Below are 20,312 nucleotides of genomic sequence, written 5' to 3' on the forward strand. Positions count from 1 at the left end.
GCTGCCAAACCCAGAGCTGACACTCAGGCTGGGCTTCTTGCTTGTAGAGACATGCTGCTCCTGGGTCTTGAGTTCCTTTTGAGGATTAAGTTATGACTTCTGCTTGGGGTGATGCAGCTATGGAGGACGCAGGGAATTGCCCTTGCTGCTCTGCCCCGCTGTGATTAGTAATGAAGACATGGGTTGATTTGTTTTGAAGCAGAGGTGTGAAATCTCATAGGTAGGGCACGGACAACAGCAGGGTGATAAGAACATGCCCAATAGTTCCCACCTGTGCAGCACACCTACATGAGGAGGTGTGCTGGTAGCAATACCAACCCCACAGCTTGGGAACTGACGGTTTGGAGAGTCTGTTCTTAGGATCCAGCTGAACTGGGTAACGGCTGCAGTCTGGAGCATTCCTCAGCGGCATCTTCGCTAACATCTGGCCTCCTGTCCAGGAAGAGGCCAGCTGGACCTCAAAGCTGAGAGACCAGAATACGCATTGCTTTTACATGGGGTCATCCACTGCGTGCTGGAAGCCACGGTTAAGACACAGCGCTGTGGTAGGGCTGGAGCTGTCACTGTGAATAATGTTCCTTTGTTAGGGTATGCTGGATGGGAAGGATACGGAGGGGGTGGGAGACAATCTGACCTTTTTGTATTTTGAACTTCAATAAAATCCTGTCAGCCTTTTTTGGACTCCTCAGCCAGTTCTCTCTTTTCGGAGCGGCTCATTCCTCTTTACCTCTGTTCCAGTCCCCAGGCACAGCACCAGGCTCTGTAACCGCTACTCTCAAACCTGGTATTGAAATTAGAAGTGACGACACGAAATTGTTTGAATTCAAACAACAGTCTGTTTGCAGACCAAGGTACGCGGCTGCTGGCTCACTTTCTGATCTTTACTCCCACGGTGAAGAAATCCAAACTTTAAATCTAGGTAGTTGCTGTGAAACCGTACAAGCAGAGGGAAGAAGATCTGGGGGGGATTGCTTCAAGCTGGAAGATGGCATGCTGTGCAACGAGGAAAAGCTGCCTTGCCCGGTCTGCGCTCCTGCATTGGTACGGAGCTGGTGGGGAGGAGGCAGCGGAACTCAAGCCTTGCCCTGTGCCGAGTAAAACGTCTGTGCTGTGAAGAGGGTGAATGGATTAATTAGGTGCTAGGGAGGACATTGGGCAGGGCAGAGACTTCACAAAGAGGTCCCTGTGAGAGGAGCAGGTGACCTGTGTCTGGCCTGTCCCGGTCGTGCTTCCTCCCACCTCAGCCTAGGCTCGGTGACCACATTCACCCGGCCGTCACCACTTCTGCGCTCAACAGCCTTGTTGCTGAGGAGACCATTAAGGTGCCTGCAGAGCAGGCGGATGAGGTGCTCTTATCACTGCAGTTACCTTGGCTGCTGATGGTGTCTGCAAACTAGACGTGGCTTGGAAGCTTTCCACCCAACCGGGAATTCACTTAGCGGAGATCCGGCGCTAAGCTTTTAGCCCGAGCACTCAGGACCACGTTGCCCACAGCTCTTCAGGCATTTGTTTTGCCTGGTGCTGGAGTTTTCTGTAACTGCTCCTCACTGTATGCGTGGAGTGGAAAGGTGAGGGTGCTGCAGCCAGCCTGGAGTGTTTTTGCCTTGCCTCCCACAGCACTGCCACCTCCATGGGAGGTGAGGTAGCAGTGGCGGGCCCCTGGAGGCCGGCACAAAGAGTTGAGGCAACTAAGAGCAGCCTTGTAGCTGGCTTTGCTGCTGCTGCTTCAGCAGTAACAGATAAAGAAAATGGGATCTGATTTTCACTGGGGAGAAAAATACATAGGAATCACCACACTCAATCTGTTGGGTCAGCTGGCCGTGCTCTGCAGCTCTGTCTCAGAAGAGAGTCAGGTGCTGGGGGAGGGAGAAGAGGTTCAGGGGGAGAAAGCGAGCGTGGCTTCACACTGTGCTGGGAGCTGCTCCCGGGCTCCATCTGCTTTTCCTTCTGCTCCTGGCACAGAGTTTTGAGCCTCACCCAGCAGCTTTCCCCCCTGCCCTTGCACCCTGGCCATGGATTTGCCTGTGCAGCCCATAGGTGTGAGGTTGGTGGCAGCTTTCCCACAGAGGTGTCTGCTAGTGTAATGATGAAAATGACAGCACAGGGCTTCACTCTGCTGTTTATTTTGCCATTAAATGTGGTCCAACCTCCCCTTTTCCCTTGCATTACACCGCCAAGCACCACATTTCAGGCCTTTCTCCAGTGGCGGTGCCCATCCTCCTCCTCAGGGCCGTGGCGCCAGGCTGCCAGCAGGCTCTGGCAGACAGGACCTGACCCAAAGCCCTTCTCCCCCCTCATCACTGCCTGGCCTCCAAATGTACTCCAATTCCCCTCTTCATTCAGAGCACAGCCCTGCAGTGACATGCTGAATCTCCAGCCACTGACCCCACCAGCGACCTCACCGGCCCCTCAGCCCTGCGTGAAGCGCTTGTGCTGTAAGACACAAATAAAACCAGCCAGGCTGAGGATCTGGCTCATCCGAGCAAGTGACAACTGAAACCTGCTTGCGTGTCACTGAGGACCCACGGCAGAAGCAACAGCCCCGTACAAAGCCTCCCAACAAAGCCGCATGGATGTTTCAAAGCAAAAGGCCTTGCTCTGAAGCAGCCACTCACCCACGCTAGTGAACGCGAAGCGTGTGCTGCGGTAATGCGTGAACATCAAGAAGCTGTTACCTTTCACTCTTCAGCAGTTGAAATAATTAAACTCCAGAGTATCGAGCCAACATCTGAACACCATTACTTCCTCCGCTTTTACCTTTCCAGCGGACTCCAAATCCATCATGGTAATTATCCTCTGTGCTGCTTAGGAAGCCCCACGAAGCATCCCCAGCAAACCTTCCACCCTTTCATCTGCTTCCTCCGCTCATTCAGCGAGCAAGCTGGATTTCATCTCCTCCGTCATGGAAAGGTACTGGCAGAGAGATGCTTTCCTCGTGTGCTGCACCCAGCCAGTGTGGGAGAGCAGCCCCGAGCAGCTCAGGGCCCAGGGGATGGCTAGGTGGAAGAGCCAGCAGTTTTGATTAGGAAGCTGATGAAGGAGATGCAGCAAATAGCACTCATCTGTTGTTTTCTTTCTTTCTTTTTTTTTTTTTTTTTTTTTTTTTTTTTTTTTTTCCTGAAAGCTTTGAGAGGGGAAGAAAGCATGTGGTTTGCAGAAGAGCTGAAATAATCAGCTGGCGGCCTGCTAAGCCTGGTCATGGATTAAGAACCAGAAGACAGGCGGCTAAACCCAAAAGCAAATAAGCAGAGTTTCCTATAGCTAACGGGCTCACTGGGAAAGGCCCAGGTACCAGAAGCAGCACAAAACCTATAGGACATGCTGCCCACGACTGTCACCTCACCCCAAAGCTGTCCCTTCCCTGCTTTTATGGCAGAGGCAGCTGCCCAACCTGCCCTCACCGTCCCACTGAGCTGTGCTCAGCCACTGCCCAGGTGTGGCCAGCCCTGAGAGGGTTAAAGCCAAGCTCATCAGCCCGAGTGATGACAAGTAGGGAAGAAAATATAAGCAAGTAATCATTAATTAAGGTGAAAAGCTGGAAGCAGAGACCGCCGAATGCTAATCAGTCTGACGGGGAGGCTGCGTGCAGAACAGCAATCAAGCTCCTTCAGCTTTAATTACAGCCAGCTCGGTATCAAGGATAAGTCACATTTTCTTCTCCCCTAGCTTTGAGCTGTTGGACCAGTTGGAGCGTGCATGCTGTTACTGGGCAGACTGGAATTCCCTCCTGGCTATGGGAGCTCCCCAAGCCAGACACAGCGTCTGCCCTTCCCGATCACGTGCTCCCCAAAACAGGGGCTCAGCCCCAGAGAGCTAAGGAATGGGAGGCAGGGCTTGCAGAGGCTTGCTGGGCTAAATGAACCTTCTCACGTAGGTTTTCCCCGTCTTCTTTGTCCCGTGTTATTTAGGCTTCACCCCGATATGCAACACTCAGCCCTGACCTGGTCTGCTCCTTTTGCAAGCAGGGACCACGAGGAGCAGGACTGGAGCATCACCGCTCCTGACCACAGTTCTCTTCTCCCTCTCTCGTATGCTTTGGGCTGTGAAGTGGGCCCTCACACCTGGAAACAATGCAGATTTTTGCAGATTTTTGCACCCGGAGGCTGGTGTGACATGCCAGCTGGCCACCAGCCACTGTGTCACACACAAAGGGTGGTGGCAGCGAGCTGCAGGACTAGCAAACCGCTGGGGAGGCGGGCAAAGCACACCGGAGATATTTCCAGAGGAGCAGCAGCCACCACAGAAAAAGAGAGCCAGAGGAGTCAGGAAGGCGAGGGAGGCTCGAGGTGCAGAAAGCAACATCAAACACTTAAGTGGGAAAAGAAGAATAATCCCCAGCGCAGCAACAGAGTTGACCTCAGCACGGGGAAGGGGGTGTCCTTGCAGCTGAGCTCTAACAAGCTGCACAACAGCGTCAGCGAGGGTTAGAAATGCCACGTCGCCTGGGAATTTGATGAGTGGGCAGGACAAAGCAATAAGGGAAGATTTATGCAAGCAGGGGATGCAAAGAGAAGAGGGATAAAGGGGGGGTTGTGGCTCAGCTGTGTGGCCCGCAGTGGCTTGCACGCACCAGAGCCCTTCAAACCCCCAGCTCCCGTTGCTGCCAGGTGTCCTCATTCCCACTCCACAGTGGCCAAAGCACTGAAAGTGTCAGAGGACAAAGACGGGGCCAAAATCTTTTCACCTGTGACCGCAGCCTCCAGCTGCATCTCCAAGGTCCCACCACACCCAGGGGCAAGGAAGGATGCCAGGGTTTCCACAGCCCGCGCACGGCTCAGGGCACCACTGACGGGGCCGTGCTGCCTCCAAGGACTTTGCATTTGGCACAGGCTCACACTGGCGTTTGGCAGTGGGCTGGCAGTAAATGGCTCCTCTCTGCCAGCTGGGGCTCCCTCGCTGTCTGAATTAGCTGTAAAGTGAGCAGCGCGGTCCCCGCTGATTTCCAGCCTGCAGTCTGCCGCACCACCTGGCCTCTGCGTCTCCTCCTGGAAAATCAGCCTTCGGGGCTTTGCTAGGAGGGTTAGCTCCATGCACTTGCTGGCTGCGGGCAGCAGGGCAGCGAGAAGTGAACTGTCAGGAAAGAATTGCCATCCGCCCCATTCAGGGCAAGCAAGTTCACTCTGAAACCTACTGATGCCATGACAGCTCCAGCACAAAATTCGAGTGTCCCACAATGTCACTGCTCTCACTAGACACTTTTTGCCAAGCTTTCTCTTTTTCACTTGCTTCACACTAGAGGTTACACACTCAGGAGCCACACAGCACTGAGCAAATGCCATCTGCAATTAAGGAAAACGAGGACTGTTGCAAGCATGCAATATTTACTGTAAATATTGAGCTGGAACAGTGCAGTGGCAGGTTTAACACTTTGCAGATAAGGCATCTGAGGTCTGGCTGTGAGATTTTGGAGGGGGTTGTTGAGCTCTGCCATGCCTGAACTCAGCTTTGTGGGTTTGAATGAGAGAATTCTCTATCGCTGCCCAGAGAAAACCATCTCAGTGGGGATAAAGCATGGGCCTGATGATCCTTGCCTCTCCTGGAGGAAAGCAAAGCCCCTGGGATGTGATCAGAAAGTGTGATGCTAACAGATTTCTCCTTCATCTCTCACTATGGACTTCCTTCATGGCCCTTCCCAGAGCTTGTCTGTGCTGGCAAATGGAGGAGGACCTGGACCACTTGCACTCACAAGCCAAGTACACCACAGAGCCATGTCTCCATGGCAAAGCTGTCTCATCCCCACAGAAGATGGCTGCCAACATCTGCTGCACATGACTACGCATGCTGGGGAAACAGAGTTCCCCTGGCTCTTCCCCTCCTTGTCCACTCTTGTCACAACTGTGGATATCCACTCATGACAGAAGTGGAGCCGTGCGAAGGCCCCACAGGGCCACATGGTGCTCACCCCACCTCCGGAGCTGCATGACGCTGTGAGGACTCCTGCAAAAATGTGGCTGCTCTGCCAGCATGCTGCTCTCGCCTCCTTCATGCCTCCTTATCTCCCTCCTGCCCTCTGCTCCTTGCCCCTCCTTTGCCCTTCTTACTGCTGCTTTCAGTCCCTGTGAAGCCTCCATCACCAGCCTCCATCAGCCCATGCTGAGAGCCCTGTGCCAGGCAGAGACTATGTCCAGCACATGTCAGATGCAGCAGGCAAAGGAAATAATCAGGGTTTACTTGGGTCAAGCAGGAGAGAAATTCCAGCACCCTCTGGTGAACGTGGTTTCTTGTCCCCCATAACCCCAAAGCACTTTCCATCCATCCCATGGTCAGGCCGCAGGGATGCTCAGCCATCCTGTGGGGTGTCGTTCAACTGCTACCACAAACAAAATCTCCTCTGTGGTTGTTCAGGTTAGGGTGGCCAACAGGGAACAAAGCAGGGGTAAGTTTTGCTCCCAGGAGGATATGGGTCCCACAGCAATCCCACAGTGATGACCGTTGTGGAAGATGTCCCAGCCCACCGACTGGTGCAGGCCTCACGCTCTCCTGGAAGCCCTCTCCATTAGGTTGGAAGGGGCACTGAGGAGAAAAGATTGAACTAAGTGCACATGGGTGCCACTACAATTGTCATTACATGGAAAAAAGTGTCTTGCCAAGTCAGTAAACCACACACATGGAGCTAATTCTACCAAATAACATCACCACTCAGAGAGCAACAGGTCCTTCAGCCCCAGAAGGAAGAGATGAAACTCTGCATGATGAACAAATATCAAGGAGAAGGCAGCAATCCTTCAGGAATTTGCAAAAGGCAGACAGAAAGTAAGCAGAGGGATGAACCCGGTGGAACAACATGGTGGGAGGAGGAGTTACGGGGTTTTTTTAGGAAGAACTGAGGGACAGACCTCTAGGAGACATCCTCCAGCAAGTACTTCTGGTGGAGCAGGGTCAAGGGAAGAGGCCTGTCCTTTTCTCCTTGAACTTCAGAGAAGCCCCAGGGAGGGCACACAAGCCTGCCCACTCTTCACCTGCCATGGCATAAATCATCAGGGTATGAGTAGTGAGTGCTGCAGAGGTTGTATAATCAAGCTGATGACACAGATGGCTGACTTCTTTACATGAGGCAGTGTTTCAAAGGCCCTCTCTGTTCTGGATGCAGGGGCTAGAGAAGGGAAAGTGGACCAGGACCTGGCCCATGCGAAATACCATCACGTTAACGTGTTCCTCTCTTCTGCATTTGTATGGTGGATTGTGCCAGTCCTAAAGTGGTCCAGTAAGTGGAGGTGAGTTTGAACAACTGGTTGACCACTGCCATGGGAACTTGCAGCTTTGCTGTGCCCCTCATTCTTCCTGCTTGGGAATGGAGTGTTGACTCACTGTCTGGAAAAGAGGTTTCTTTGCTTTGCTCATTTGTAGTGAACAGTCAGACACTCCTGAGATCTTCTTGGAGGGGTCATGGCTAGGAGATTGCCAGCTGTTACCAAGCTTTCCTCCTCCAGCAGTTCTTTTTGAGCAGAGACCGTGGCATCGTGCAGCTGGTGAGTCCATGCTCTGGCGTGGGTGGCACCTTCAGTGTCCCTCCTCCTGGTGTTCTCCCGTGGGACCTGGGTCACCTCTGTGTTGCCTCCATAGAATCCTCTGGTGCTGTTGGTGAAGCCTTTGCCCACGTTGACCACATGGACTTTATTTCCGACTCGCTTCTTCTTCTTCCTGTTCTTGTTCTGGAAGAAGAGGCAGGTGAAGACCTGCTTGAAACGCTTTCGGAAATGTTTGGAGATGAGGGCATAGACGATGGGGTTGAGGCAGGAATTGGCGTACGAGAGGCAATGGGAAGCCAGGCGGCAGGCATAAGTGGCTCTGTTGAAGGGGAAGTGGCCAAACCAGAAGCAGAGGATGACCAGATGGTGGGGAAGCCAACAGAGGCAGAACAGGATGGCGACAGCCACAATCATCTTGGTGACCTTACGCTTGGCCTTACGGGACTCTGAGATCCTTTCAACGGGGTCTACAGAGGTCCAGAGGAACTTGATGGTCCTGGCGTATGCCAAGCTCACCACAGTCACGGGTAAGAGGTATCCAAAGACAAACGTGAGGATGTCCAGAATCTTTCGGCGCTGGTCCTCCCAGATGGGGACGCAGATGGGCACCCCGTGGTAATGGACAATCTGGTAGTAACTTAGGTAAGGCCCTGCAAAGAGCAGCGACAGCGACCAGATCACTACGATGGCCACTCCTGCGTTTCGGGTGGTGCGGAGATCCCGGGACTTCAGTGGATAGCGGATGGCCAGGTACCTGGTGGGGAGGGGAAGGAGAGACCAAGCATAATGTGGGTGAGATATCTCATTGCCCTCCTGCCCCGTGGAGCTGCCAGCTGTGCAGCCTTTCCCATGCAGCCTCCCACTTCTCCTCTTCCCTACCTTTCACGAGGGAAGGTTATGGTGAGCTCACATAGCTAATGGGATCATCCCAACATGGAGCTGGGGATCTCCATCGTGCACTAGGCTGTGCTAGCTCAGGAAGGGCAAGCAACGTGCCTCTTGAACCAGGGAGGAGGACACAGAGAGCCCCCTGTTTCTCCTCTGGTGCATTGCTTCCCTGGGTTTTAGCACTCTTGGTTTCGTATGATGGACACCAAGCCTCAATGCATGCCTGCACTCCTTCTGCTCAAATGAGAAAGGGAAAGGGCTGGGTAACCAGGCTGAGAGCTTGGCTGGGTGCTGGGAGAAGGCATGAGGAGATGTGGAGCAACAGTGAGAAGCTGGATCTGCTGGCTCTGCCTCTAAGGAGACCCTATTTGCTCTTTACAGGACATTCAACAAGGTAGGGACTGGTCTTTGTCTTACCCCTTAGCTTGAGAGTGGCAAACACATTGTCCCTGAGCTAAGGGACCGAGATGGGAGGGGACACTTGCCTGTCAATGGAGACCGCAGCCAGGGTGAAGCTGCTGGCGTACATGGTGAGGTAGATCAGAAAATGCACGGCCTTGCAGGCAAAGGCCCCGAAGAGCCACCCGTCCAGGGTGTAAATGGTGGCCTGGAAGGGGACACAGCAGACGATGAAGCACAGGTCAGCCATGGCCAGGTTGAGGATGAAGAGGTTGGTGGTGTTGTACTTCACTTGGCCATTCCGTAGCAGCACGGCCAGCACCAGCCCATTCCCCACGGTGCCCAGAAGAAAGATGAGGGAGAAGATGATGGGCACGATGATCCCTGCTGCTCGCAGCTCTGGGCTATTGGAGGAGGCGTTCCAGCCCCCTGGCATCTCCCCATCTGACAGCAGGGCCCTGCAGGCAGGGACAGAGAGACAGCCTGTATTCACGTTCCCATCACAGTGTCCCCTCTCCCACCAACTCACCCACATTTCTCCTACAATCCCAAAGCTGCTTTTAAACCTTTCAGGATTTCTTGCTTTGGCAAGTCTTCATCCCAGCTGACATTCAACCAGGCTTGGCCAGGGCTGCGAGGACACGGAGAAGGAACACCCCCCGGCAGCAGCACCCTGCACTGTGCTGTGTCGCCTTTAATGTGCTTTCAAATCAGAGTTCAACAGGTCTCTGAAAAGTGCTGGTGGGACGCATTTGATCTGTGGGTGTGGGGTATTGCTGACCCGATAGAAGGTGCAAACAAGGGGAATCTGGCTGCCGGGTCCTGTCTTGTCCTTGCCTGCTGGCAGGACTCACTCGTGCTCTCTGATCTCTGCTCTTTGTGCAGCTCTGTGCTGCCAAGCATCCCCCCTGTGATGTGGGAGAGGATGGGGGGGAGACCTCGAAACACAAGCCGATAGTCATCACAAAGGAGTGATTTATCCCAGAGCTCGAGGAGCAGCGAGGTGCTGACATTTGCTGCCAAACTTCCTCCAGCACTGAGTAACACCGTGCTCAGGCGGGGAGCGCAAACACCCTATCTCCTAATGAGCCTTCGCCTTATTGTTCTATCATTAGAACAAATTGTCCTTCGCTGAGCAGCAACCAAGAAGGAAAGACACCGTTATCTAGCAACTGTTGACATGCAATTAACTCTTTTTGGGTCGTGCGAGCTCTTTCACCCCGTGCTTCCCCATCTCTCTTCTCATGCCACTTCTTCACATCAACCTCTGCTGGAAACTCGTCCCTGGCTCTGAGCTCCCCTCTGTCCTACTGGTGACTGCCCAGCTCCTCCATCCTGGCCCCATGGGACCTTCTTGCACGAGCAGAAGACCATGGTGTCCCTCTGGGCCCACACCTCGCATGTAGGCTGTGAGGAGCTGTGGGCACACGCTCACCCCTGCCCAGGGAGCCCCGAGGCTCGTGAAGCTGGCACTCACCTTTGCGAGGAAGGGCCTTCAGCTTCTCTGCTTGCTCAGGGGAAACCTCCAGAAGAGCCTGGGCAGCAGCGGCGAGGAGGAGGCAGCTCTTCATCCACGTGGGACAAGGACAGTTTGAGCAGCGCCGTCACCCCTGCCCGGTGCTCCAGCGCTCCCCGCCAGCCGCCAGCTCTGCTCTCTTCTCCTCCTCACTCCCGCACTCGCCTCTCTCCTCCTGGAGCTCCTCACACGCTCTCTCTCTCTCTGTCTCCCCCTTTTCCCTCCCTCTGCTCTTGCTGCTGATCCATTGATCTCTCTCTGTATTTTTTTTCCCCTCTCCCTGTCGTTGGGTTTGGAATTAACTCCTCTCTGCCCAGCCTTCCTGTGGGTTCAGCAGCTTCCCCGCTCCCACAAGGAGGGGACAGCGGAGAACAAGGGTGCTGCTCCTTGCTGGGAGAGGCAGGATAGGGTCCTGCAGACCCCTCACCTCTGTGTGTTCGGGAGGTGCTTCCCAACACCTCCAGGGAATGTGGATGTCCCGCCATGCCTGACCCTTATCTCCTCCTTGATCTATGGGGCTAAAACCTCTGAAGCAAGAGCAATTAGTTGCTATTTCTGGCTGTTATTAATTGCTAGCAGCGTGGCAAAAAGGGCTTGTAGCACAGATCAGACCAAATCACACCCAGCATCAGACCTGGAGACGGAGGGCAAAGCAGGCTTTTGTTTTCGGTCCAGTGCAGGTCTGACCTCTCACCAGAATTTTTCTCCCAGGGGAGGGAGGACAAGCAGTCCAGGGACGGCCCCAGCAGACATCCAGCTCTGTTATCACCACGCAGGACAGCCTGTGCTCCGGCTGATGTGACAAGAAACAACTGTGACCCACACAGCCATCCTGCACTGAATCCTTCCCCGGGGTGCGACACATGCCCTGCAGACCTCCAGGAGCACCAGGGCCGAGCATGGCTTGGGGGTCCTTTCTGAGCAAGGCCCAAAATCCAGCAGCTCCCCTTTGCTGGGAAGGTCCCGGGTGCCTCTTCAAGCATGGGAGTGGGCAGGATATGGAGGTGCCAGACCCTTCCCCTCTGTGGCAGCCTCTTCTCCCTGGGGCAGCGCGGGTACAGGCAGCTGGGGAGAAAAGAAGCAGAGGTGAGGGTCCCGCTGCCCCTGCCCACATTCACCCCACCCGCTGCACCTCGGCCCGGTGGGAGGCCCCCGCTGCCCCCCCGATGTCTGGAGGGAGCAGGGTGTCCCCGGGCAGGCGGGCGGGCGGGCGGCCGGGTATCAGCATCCGCAACCAGGGAAAAGGGGAAGGCCGCGCTCGGGACGCGGCGATAACCCGGGGGACGCGGCCACAGCCCGCAGCCCCGCTCGCCATGCAAGGCCCCTGCCGCTGCCTCCTCCTCCTCCTCCTCTTCCTCCTCCTCCTCTGCCTGCTGCCGCTGCCGCCGCCGGGTGCCTCAGGCCTGGCACCGCCGCCGCCGGAGGACCCTCGAGACCTGCCACCGCCGCCCGGCACCGCTGACCCCGCAGCCCGCCTGCTGCGCGGCCGCCCCTCGGCCCCGGTGCGGCCCTACAGCCTCTCGCTCTCCCCCGAGGACTACCGCTACGCGCCCAAGCCCCGCCATCTACGGCCCGGGCGGCTTCGCCGGCTGCTGGGCTCGGCCTTCGACCCCTTCTGGATGTCGGCCGAGGAGCCGGCAGGTCGCAACGGCACCGCCGCCACCACCGAGGACCTGGAGACCCAGAGCCAGGAGCTGGCGGAGGGTGCCGGGCGGTACCGCCGCAAGCTGTGGAGAGAGGCCGAGGGGCTGGAGCTGCCCACCCTGCTGCCCCCTGTGCCCGGGCTGCCCCCCGAGCTGCCCGCCGCCGTGGCGCGGCGCCTGCGGCAGTGGCTGGTGGAGCGGGCCGCTTGCCGCCTCACCTCCGCCTGGGTGGACCTGGGGCCCGTCTTCTGGCCCCGCTGGGTGCGCCATACCGCCTGCCAGCCCGACCCCTCTGGCTGCTCCTGGCCCCCCGGCATGGCCTGCCGTCCTGCCCAGCTCACCCACCTCAAGCTGCTGGCCTGGCACTGCTGGGCCCCACGGCCGCCTGGTCCCCAGCACTGCGCCTGGCGTCAGATCCCCTACCCCGTGGTGGTGGCCTGCAAGTGCTCCTGCCGCTGAGGGGCTGGGGAGCGGGAGGAATAAACTGCCAGAAGCCAAGCGGGCCGCCCTCTGGGTGTTTATTTGGGGTAAAGGATGGGGGTGGGTTAGTCCATGGCACCCCCGTGGACGGGGGACTGAGGGTGGTGGGAGTGGGGCTGAGGTGCAGGGAAGACATGGGGGGATGTGGGTTGAACTTCAAGGTGGACACTGTGATGTGGAGAAGGGCTGCAAGAGGGGCAGGTTTGGGACTGAGCTACAGCAGCACGGTGAGGTGTGGTTATGAGGGTGGGTGGAAGTGAGGCAGGCAGGAATCCAGGGCTGGAAGCGTCCTTGTTTGTACGGGAGCTGGATGGGATGCAGTACTCCGGTAGCTTAAAGCACAACAGGAGAGATAGGTGAACCCACACCTGCCCCACGTTGCCTAGAGAGGGTGGTGGCTCGGGATGGGGATGGACCAGCATCTGGTCCCACCTGAGATGGGTCGGGCTGGGGACTACAGCCTGGAAATGCAGCACCTCCTGCCTTCGTGTCCTAACGAGCAAAAAGTCCTCTGCTTTCTGAGCTAAAGGCCATAAACAGCCAGGGAGCCTTGAAGAAAATAAAGAGCTGGAGGATTCGCCTGGGAACGAAACGTTCTTGCACCTCCTGCGGTCGGCAGCGGCTGCGTTATTCAATCGCGGCGCTTTGTGGCCTGAACCGCCTGCCTCCCCGGCGCTGCAGCTCCCGGCGCCGCGCAGACCGCAGCCTGCCGCACAGCTCGGCCTTGAAGCGGCTGGGAGAGGCAGCGGGGACGGAGGGGAGAGGCTGGGGTGTCCAGAGGAGATGAGGAGGATGGGGAGTGTACGTGTGCGTGCAAGGACACGGGAGGGAGGCTGCATGACACACGGTTGGAGCAGAGGCAATTTGAACAAAGTCATCCTGCGATGCCCAGGACCCGGCGCGTGCCTGCTCGAGTGCTAAATCACCGCCTCGGCAGGGCTTGGAGGAATAAATGCAGAGATGCCAGCCTGCTGTGTGTTCTCTGCCGTGTCAAAATTGCACTTGATGGAGGGAAATTACAGGTTTCTGTCACCTGCTCAGATGCATGCCCTCTTGCCCATCTCCTGGGCTGTGCCACGTGGGGCGAGATGCAGCTCCCGGGGCTGGGGTGGGAGCCCTGCGGTGGGGGTAAAGTTGTAGGGCTGATCTCAGGCACCAAACAAGCCCGGGAGCAAGGAGCAGCAGTGCTGGGGCCAGCCTCTGCCCTCTTTCCCAAATCGGCTGCTGGTGGCACAGGTTGCCAGGGGCTGATGCACAGCCTGGGAAACCGCAGCTCCCCAGTGAGAAAGCAAGAGCCGGACATCTACCCACTGCACTGCAGGAAGCCTTTAATGACACAGGAGCTGCTGCTAGCACTGCTGCCAGCACACCGCAACAGCCAGAGCCTTCCACCAGCCGGATGCCTTCAGGTCCTGCGTCCAGCAGCACGGTGCTCGAGCCTTCCCCCCCGGCACAGGCACTTGTGTTGGTCACGGGCAGGAAAGGCACCGAGGAACGCATCTGGTGGCCCCTCAAGGCAGCGCTCCGTGTTTCCGTCCCACCTCGGTGAAGGCCTCCACGCAGCGGTCGATGTCCTCGTCGCTGTGCACAGCCGAAATCTGGACCCGGATGCGGGCTTTCCCCTTGGGGACCACGGGGTAGCTGAAGCCAATGACGTAAATGCCTGGGGAGAAAGAGCACAGAGAGCTGGAGCTGGCCAGGAGGGAAGGCTGAGGTGGCAGTGGGTGACAGAAAGGCTCCTGGCTCCCCTCCTTCAATCTCAGCAAACATTTCCAAGCTTTGAGGCTTTCAAGTGGTGCCTGCTTCCAAGCTCTGATGGAATAATGGAAAATCTCCTCCCCTCTAGGGAGAACCAAGAGGACATTTGCAGCTGAAGGGTACAGAGCTAACAGATTTTGTGCAGGAATCTCTCTGGAGGAGAGACGATGGTGGTGGTGGCACCATCAGACGTCAATTCCATTGAGGCACGTGCCTGCAGCCAGAGCTCCCTGCCCCTCTCACCTCTGCTCAGCATGTCCTCAGCCATCACTGCAGCCAGCCGGGCGTCCCCGAGCATGACAGGACAGATGGGATGGTCTTTCCCTGAGATGGTGAAGCCGGCTGCTGTCATCTTGCTTCTGAAGCTGGTGAGGAGAACGAGAGGAGGAGTAAATTCGTCATCCCTGTCCTCGGGGACCACTGCTGTGTTTTCCCTGGGAGCTGTGGCCACTGAGGGCCAGGTGTGATTCTGGTTCACATCTCCTTCCCCCGAGGACCTCCAGCCATGGCTGCAAAGTGCCTCACGGCTGTCAGCACAGGGTGAGCACACACACAACGTGCTCCTAACGAGTCCCCTCCCGTGTTCCCACCCCACCCGGGGCAGGAGGAGCAGAGACACGGCCTCTCACCGCTGGGTCTTGGCGGCCATGGACTGGGCGATGGCGTTGCTCTCCATGAGCAGGTCCAGGGCCTTGGACGCGCAGCCCACCACGGCGGGGGGCAGGCTGTTGGAGAAGAGGTAGGGGCGGGAGCGCTGGCGGAGCAGATCGATGAGGGGTTTGGGGCCCGTCGTGTACCCACCTGCGGAGGCAGGGAAGAGGAATGGGCGAGGCACCCTTGGTCCTGTGGCAGGGTCCCAAACTGAGCCTTGTGCCACCAGCAGGACAAGGAGATCATGCATTTGCTGTGGAGCCCTAGGGCATGGCCAAGGAAATGCCTTCACCTGCAGCTCCTCCAAGAGCTTTTCCCAGGGTGGAGTTGATGATGGTGACCTTGTCCATCACTCCCAGGAGCTCATCAGTACCCCTGCAGAAAAAGGAACGTCACGTTAGGACCCATGCCAGCACGTACCAGGGAAACTGCTCTGCACCTGGCACCTCGAGGGAAACAAAGCACCACCAGGCAGGTGGCCAGGCAATGACACCAAACCCCCAAGACCCAAGGGGGCCTTCCACGAGGGTGAAACGACCCCTTACCGGCCGTTGGGCCCGAGGAACCCTGTCGCATGGCATTCATCGATGAAGACCAGGGCGTCATACTTCTGGGCCAGCTGGCAGATCTCCCGCAGGGGCGCGATGTCACCGTCCATGGAGAAGGCACCATCGGTGGCCACCAGCCGCAGGCGGTGTTTCTGCGGAAGGGAAGAGTGGCACGCTGCGAGGACATCACCTTGAGGAACGGGGCTGGTGAAGGAGACCAGGATGGAGCCCTCATCCCACGTGCTGTAGGGAATGAGTACATCTAACCGAGATGGGGGGTTAGGTTTCAGCCAGCTGCATCCCCACGTGGCTTATCCATGCCAAACAGCAAAAAAATGATGCCCATGGCATGGGAAAAGGCCGAATCCTTCAGGGCTGGGTACTGCCCAGACACGTGGGAGCCTTGGGGTGGGAGCGCAGCCCCGTACCTGCGCGTCCTGCAGCTTGGCCTCCAGGTCCTGCATGTCCATGTGCTTGTAGCGGTACTTGTTTGCCTTGCACAGGCGGATGCCGTCGATGATGGAGGCATGGTTCAGCTCGTCGGACAGCACCGCGTCCTCCGGGGTGAGCAGAGCCTGTCCGTGCCAAACAGATGGGATGAGCCTCTGCTGCAGGGCACCACCTCACCCGGATTGGGCAGCCCGTCCCGGTGTGGAGGACAAAGCTGCATTTGACTGCAGCTGCCACGTCTCTCCTGACGCTGCTAAATTTTCCACTTTCCTGCCCAGCTCCCTTATCCCCTGGTTTTCTGAGGGCTGAGTAAACAGCTCTGCACGGCCAAGGGCACCAGGCCTGGGCTCTCTACCAAGGAACCTCTGCAGGACGCGGCAGGCTCCTTGCTGTCCTTCCCCTCCTCTTCGCCAAGCACTACAAACCTCAAAGATGCCGGCGTTTGCATCGAAGCAGCTGGCGTAGAGGATGGCGTCCTCCCTCTGGTGGAAGCGCGCGATCTTCTCCTCCAGGTCCTTGTGTATGCTCTGAGAAGAAAGAGAAAAATCAAGCATCACCGCTCGGGCAGCGCGAGTTCTTGCTTGCCCGCTGCTGATGGGTGCATTCTGCAGAGGGAGAGCACAGACGTGTTTTATCCAGGAAAGGTGTGTGGGGGAAAAGTTAATGGGCCCTAAAACCACAGTGATTGGTTTGGGTGCCAAAAACCCAGCAGGGAGACTCCAGCCTCCCTGCCACGAGGCAGCAGCTGTGGGTTTTGTGCATTTAACCCACAGGGGCTCTGCGAGGGATGCAGGGGGGATAAAGTGGGGTAGGTTTGACCGAGTTGGTTCAAGTCTAGGATTTTTAAGAGAGCCTGGCTGCAACCCTGAGCGCTGGCACGGGTGGGGAATGGCATATGCTTTCTGAATGCAGGGGGGATTTTGATTCTTCTCTTCTCCAGGGTGGGGAATAGTTTAAGCGGGCTCATTTCTAGGACGAGAAATGGATGAGAGAGGGGAAACTTTTCTTGCACCCTAATGCCAAAAAGCAGCCCGGTGCCCGGTACCTGCGTGCCGCAGATGAAGCGCACGGAGCTGAGGCCGGCGCCGAACTCCTCGAGGGCTCGCACGGCGGCGCGGATCACCTGCGGGTGGCTGGACAGCCCCAGGTAGTTGTTGGCGCAGAAGTTGAGGATCCCTGCGGGGCACACGTTGCAGCCGCCAGCGCCGCCACCGCGACGGCCACCGGGGAACCCCGGGGGACCCCCCCGGGGACCGTCCCCGCCGCCTCCCCGCACTCACCGGCGCCGCCGCCTCCCGCCAGGCGGAGGTGGGGGCCCTGCGGGGAGGCGATGACCCTCTCGCTCTTCCAGGTGCCGGCGCCGCGGATCCCCTCCAGCTCCCCCTCCAGCCGCCGCCGGAGCTGCGCCGCCGCCGCCCCCGAAGCCAAGCGGGAGCCCCCGGCCCCGGCCCCGGCCGCCCGCGCCGCCGCCCGGAGCCACATCCCCGAGCCCCGACCCGCTGGGGGCGGTGCCTGCACGGCCAATGGCAGGGAGCTGCTGGGGAGGGACGGGAAGGGGAGGGAAAGAAAGGGGAGGGAGTACACGGGTTGGAGCCCCCGGTGGGTCGGCACCCCGGGTGGGTCGGCACCCCCCGGGCTTGGGGAGCCCGAGGGTCTGCCCCGCTGCCCGCCCCGTTTTGGGGTGTGTCGGGGTGGGGATGCCCCGCAGTGGGGGTGGTGGGATCGTGGCACCAGGTCACGGTGCGGCACTGGGCACCCCACGAAGCAGGCGTTGGCTCCCGCTCCCAATCGGAGCGGGCTCCGCTCAAGGGCAGCCAAAGGGCTCTGGGCCAGGGGACAGCGAAGAGCAAATGTCCCTTTATCGGTCGGGGGTGGTGGTGTGGGCAGACAAGGGTGCGATGTGCTGGGGCTGCAGGTGCTGTGCGCAGCAGGATCCTGGAGAATGGCTGGTGTCCAAAGCATGGCTTTGCTCCTGGGGCTGCATGCCAGGAGCATACACCCCATGCCAGAGGGCAGAGACACCTTTGGCTGGCCCCAAGCCATGGCTGGGATGGCCACCAGCAGCCCAGCCTGTATTTTACACCCAGGAGTACCTGCTTACCCTAGCTGCTGCCCCCATTCCCCCTGGCCTTTGCAGCCTGCAGATCTTGCTGGGAGGTCCCCAACATGTCCCAGGCTGTCAGCACCCCAAAGGACTCCAGGAGCCTCCAGCCCAGTGAATTGGGGTCCTGCAGGCAAATGGGGTCAGGAGCCCTCAACTCAAAGGGGTGGGACATCTTGCTCCTGAGGGATTTTGCTTCTTAACCATGGTGTTTGGATCCTGGAGAGGAGGGGATTTGGGATGCCTGTGGCTGAAGGGGCTTGGACACCCCCTTTGAGAGGTGTGGTGGCCTTTTGGCCCAGGTGAACCAAAGGAATTTAGGGATTTATGGATGTCCAGCAAAGGGGACAATGAGCTAAGGGCTTGCGGGATTACCCGCAATGAGTTTGGGTGTATCCAGCTGAGATGACAGAGAACCCTATGGTCAGAGAGGCTTAGGGCCTACCAGCTGAAGATCAGGTGCTTGAGCTCAAAGAATTTGAATGCCTTTGGCCAAAGGGATTTTTGACCCACAGGCCCAATGGGTTTAGACACCAGAATCCCAGCTGGATCAGGTACCTCTATCCTCTACTGTAGCTGATTAGGGATCCTGTGGCCCCTCCTGTCCTGGAGGATTGGGCACCTGAATCTTGAAAGGGGCTTTGGCTCTTCAGCATAGGTAATCTGGAGCCCTTTGGTCCGAGTGTCTTAAGAACAAGAGCCCAAAAGGGTTCATGTGCCTCCAGACGAAGGATTTCAGTAACCTGAGCTACAGGGTGCTGTACTGGGGTCTTCTAAGGCTAAGAGGCTCACGCACCATCTACCTGAGTAATTTGGGATCATCAGGCCAGTGGATCTGGGAATGAACCACCGGGAGGATAAAGACCCTGGGACCAAGGTACAGCAAGCCTAAGGTTGTTCTCCCAGGTCATGGTGGATCCTGATGTCCAAGGATTTTCCAGCCTGTATGATTTGAGATCATTTGGGCAGATCCCACCCGCGGCTCTCGGACCCAGCACAGCAGTAGGGCTGTCCCGTGGGCTCCCTGCCAGCCCCGTGGGGAGGGACGCTGCGGGGCCGGGTCGGCCCTGGGCCTGTGCCAAGGCCCTGGTGACAGCGGGGCCTTGCCCATCCCCACACCCCAATGGTCCCTGCCACCACCCGTCTGCACCCTTATCTCCAGCCCTCACCCGCTGGGTGGCGGGCTGACGGGGACGTGGGGCGGGAAGGCAGCGGGGAACCCATTTTCCTCCTCCTGGAAGGGCTGCAGCTCCTGCCAGGCTGTCCTCCCTCCCCTCTGAGTCCTTAGCCTGCCCACCACAACCCCCCCAGACCCGCAGGAACTGAAGTCCTGCCCGGCCCCAGCAGACACACGGGGCCACGCGCGCTCTCAGCACACAGCCAGCAGCCCAGACGGTAAGAAAAGAGACACACAAAGCTTCCGAGATGAAATAAAAACCCAGACCAGCGGCTCTTAAAAATGGGAACTCTTCATACTGAAGATGTTCCTTTTTTTTTCTTTTTTTTTTCCTTTCTTTCATTAATTGCCTTATTTTAGCTGTTTCCAGACAGGAATAGATCGATTCGTTACAAAACGCAATAGTAAGAGGTAAAAATAAAGGCAAAAGCTATTTACAGAAACCAACGGGGAGAGTCTGGACAAAGGCCTCCAGACTTCTCACTTCTTTTTGGGTGATTTCCGGGCGCTGGATTTGGCTCTGGGTTTCGACCGCTTTGCCTTCTTCAGCTTGGAAGCCTTCAGCGACTTGGCCCTAACAGTCTTTGGCTTCTTGGCTTTCTTCGGACTGGCCCTTGACTTCTTCCTGGCTTTCCTGGCGGCGGCTTTGGGCTTCTTCGCCGGTGACCTGGCTTTCCTGGGCCTCGCCGCCTTCCTGGGCGACGTGGACTTTCTGGCAGCCTTCTTCTTCTTCTTCCTCCCGGCCGGGGACCTCTTGGCCTTGTCTCCCTTGGCCAGGCGGAAGGAGCCGGAGGCCCCGACCCCTTTGGTCTGCTTGAGGATGCCAGTGGCGAGCAGGCGCCGGATGGAGAGCTTGATCTGGAGGTCAGCGTTCTGGCCCACCTTGTAGTGGCTCTTCACGTACTTCTGGATGGACTGCCGGGAGGACCCACCGCGGCTCTTCTCAGCCCGGATGGCCGCCGTGATCATCTCCGAGTAGGTGGGGTGGGACGCCGGCTTCCGAGGTGCCTTCGCCCGCTTGGGCTTGGCGGCCGGGGCCGGGGCTGGGATGGGGCTGTCCGTCATGGCCAGCGCTTCTCCCGGTGCGGCGGTGGAAACCGGGACCGGGTCGGCCACCCGCGGCGGGGGCACCGGGGCAGGCTACGAAAAGGAGCCGCGGGCAACACGGGACGCCGTGCTGCTACTTCTGCTGCCTCTGCCGCCTCTGCGGGCGCACCCGCCGCTGCCCCACA

The 20,312-nt window shown here is 58.0% G+C and overlaps 4 protein-coding genes across 10 annotated transcripts; 1 reads left to right on the forward strand and 3 right to left on the reverse strand.

The window, feature by feature from the left end:
* Nucleotides 1-6,276: 6,276 nt before the first annotated feature.
* GALR3 (galanin receptor 3) lies at nucleotides 6,277-9,572 on the reverse strand. Of its 7 annotated transcripts, XM_035315347.1 has the most exons (5): nucleotides 9,290-9,572; nucleotides 9,049-9,214; nucleotides 8,843-8,964; nucleotides 7,267-8,223; nucleotides 6,277-6,707 (listed from the first exon to the last, which is right to left on the reverse strand). In XM_035315347.1, coding segments are annotated over exons 1-4 (1,176 nt in total). In that variant the 5' UTR covers nucleotides 9,292-9,572; the 3' UTR covers nucleotides 6,277-6,707; nucleotides 7,267-7,337. The 7 variants fall into 7 exon arrangements, with proteins under 7 accessions (XP_035171238.1, XP_035171231.1, XP_035171233.1 ...); XM_035315340.1 differs by having other exon boundaries at nucleotides 8,843-9,214; nucleotides 9,290-9,570; XM_035315342.1 differs by having other exon boundaries at nucleotides 8,843-9,214; nucleotides 9,323-9,569.
* A 926-nt stretch (nucleotides 9,573-10,498) lies between these two features.
* On the forward strand, nucleotides 10,499-12,666 carry LOC118174321 (noggin-like). The gene is made up of 2 exons (XM_035339597.1): nucleotides 10,499-11,114; nucleotides 11,356-12,666. The coding sequence occupies exon 2, from the start codon at nucleotides 11,439-11,441 to the stop codon at nucleotides 12,372-12,374; it is 936 nt and encodes a 311-aa protein (XP_035195488.1). The 5' UTR covers nucleotides 10,499-11,114; nucleotides 11,356-11,438; the 3' UTR covers nucleotides 12,375-12,666.
* Nucleotides 12,667-13,832: 1,166 nt separating this feature from the next.
* GCAT (glycine C-acetyltransferase) lies at nucleotides 13,833-17,294 on the reverse strand. Its single transcript, XM_035339576.1, has 9 exons — nucleotides 17,083-17,294; nucleotides 16,848-16,978; nucleotides 16,228-16,329; nucleotides 15,781-15,927; nucleotides 15,350-15,504; nucleotides 15,097-15,179; nucleotides 14,783-14,954; nucleotides 14,397-14,518; nucleotides 13,833-14,058 (listed from the first exon to the last, which is right to left on the reverse strand). The coding sequence occupies exons 1-9, from the start codon at nucleotides 17,282-17,284 to the stop codon at nucleotides 13,907-13,909; spliced, it is 1,266 nt and encodes a 421-aa protein (XP_035195467.1). The 5' UTR covers nucleotides 17,285-17,294; the 3' UTR covers nucleotides 13,833-13,906.
* Nucleotides 17,295-19,354: 2,060 nt separating this feature from the next.
* LOC118174337 (histone H5) lies at nucleotides 19,355-20,299 on the reverse strand. Its single transcript, XM_035339621.1, has one exon. It carries the CDS (start codon nucleotides 20,143-20,145, stop codon nucleotides 19,561-19,563), a length of 585 nt encoding a protein of 194 aa, XP_035195512.1. The 5' UTR covers nucleotides 20,146-20,299; the 3' UTR covers nucleotides 19,355-19,560.
* Between the last annotated feature and the right edge of the window lie 13 nt (nucleotides 20,300-20,312).

The sequence above is a fragment of the Oxyura jamaicensis genome, chromosome 1 (assembly GCF_011077185.1).
Source record: "Oxyura jamaicensis isolate SHBP4307 breed ruddy duck chromosome 1, BPBGC_Ojam_1.0, whole genome shotgun sequence".
In the NCBI taxonomy this organism is placed as follows: domain Eukaryota; kingdom Metazoa; phylum Chordata; class Aves; order Anseriformes; family Anatidae; genus Oxyura; species Oxyura jamaicensis.

Bases quoted from the DNA above. Each gene is read 5' to 3' on its own strand.
- GALR3 (XM_035315340.1), bottom strand. The intron at 8,224-8,842 runs GCAAGTGTCCCC...CCTCCCCACCAG, and splicing joins GCTGCGGTCTCCATTGACAG to GTACCTGGCCATCCGCTATC.
- LOC118174321 (XM_035339597.1), top strand. From the start codon at position 11,439: ATGTCTGGAGGGAGCAGGGTGTCCCCGGGCAGGCGGGCGGGCGGGCGG.
- GCAT (XM_035339576.1), bottom strand. From the start codon at position 17,284: ATGTGGCTCCGGGCGGCGGCGCGGGCGGCCGGGGCCGGGGCCGGGGGC. The intron at 15,928-16,227 runs GTTTGTAGTGCT...TGGCACGGACAG, and splicing joins CAAACGCCGGCATCTTTGAG to GCTCTGCTCACCCCGGAGGA. The intron at 14,955-15,096 runs GTGAAGGCATTT...CTGCCTCCGCAG, and splicing joins AGCTCTTGGAGGAGCTGCAG to GTGGGTACACGACGGGCCCC.
- LOC118174337 (XM_035339621.1), bottom strand. From the start codon at position 20,145: ATGACGGACAGCCCCATCCCAGCCCCGGCCCCGGCCGCCAAGCCCAAG.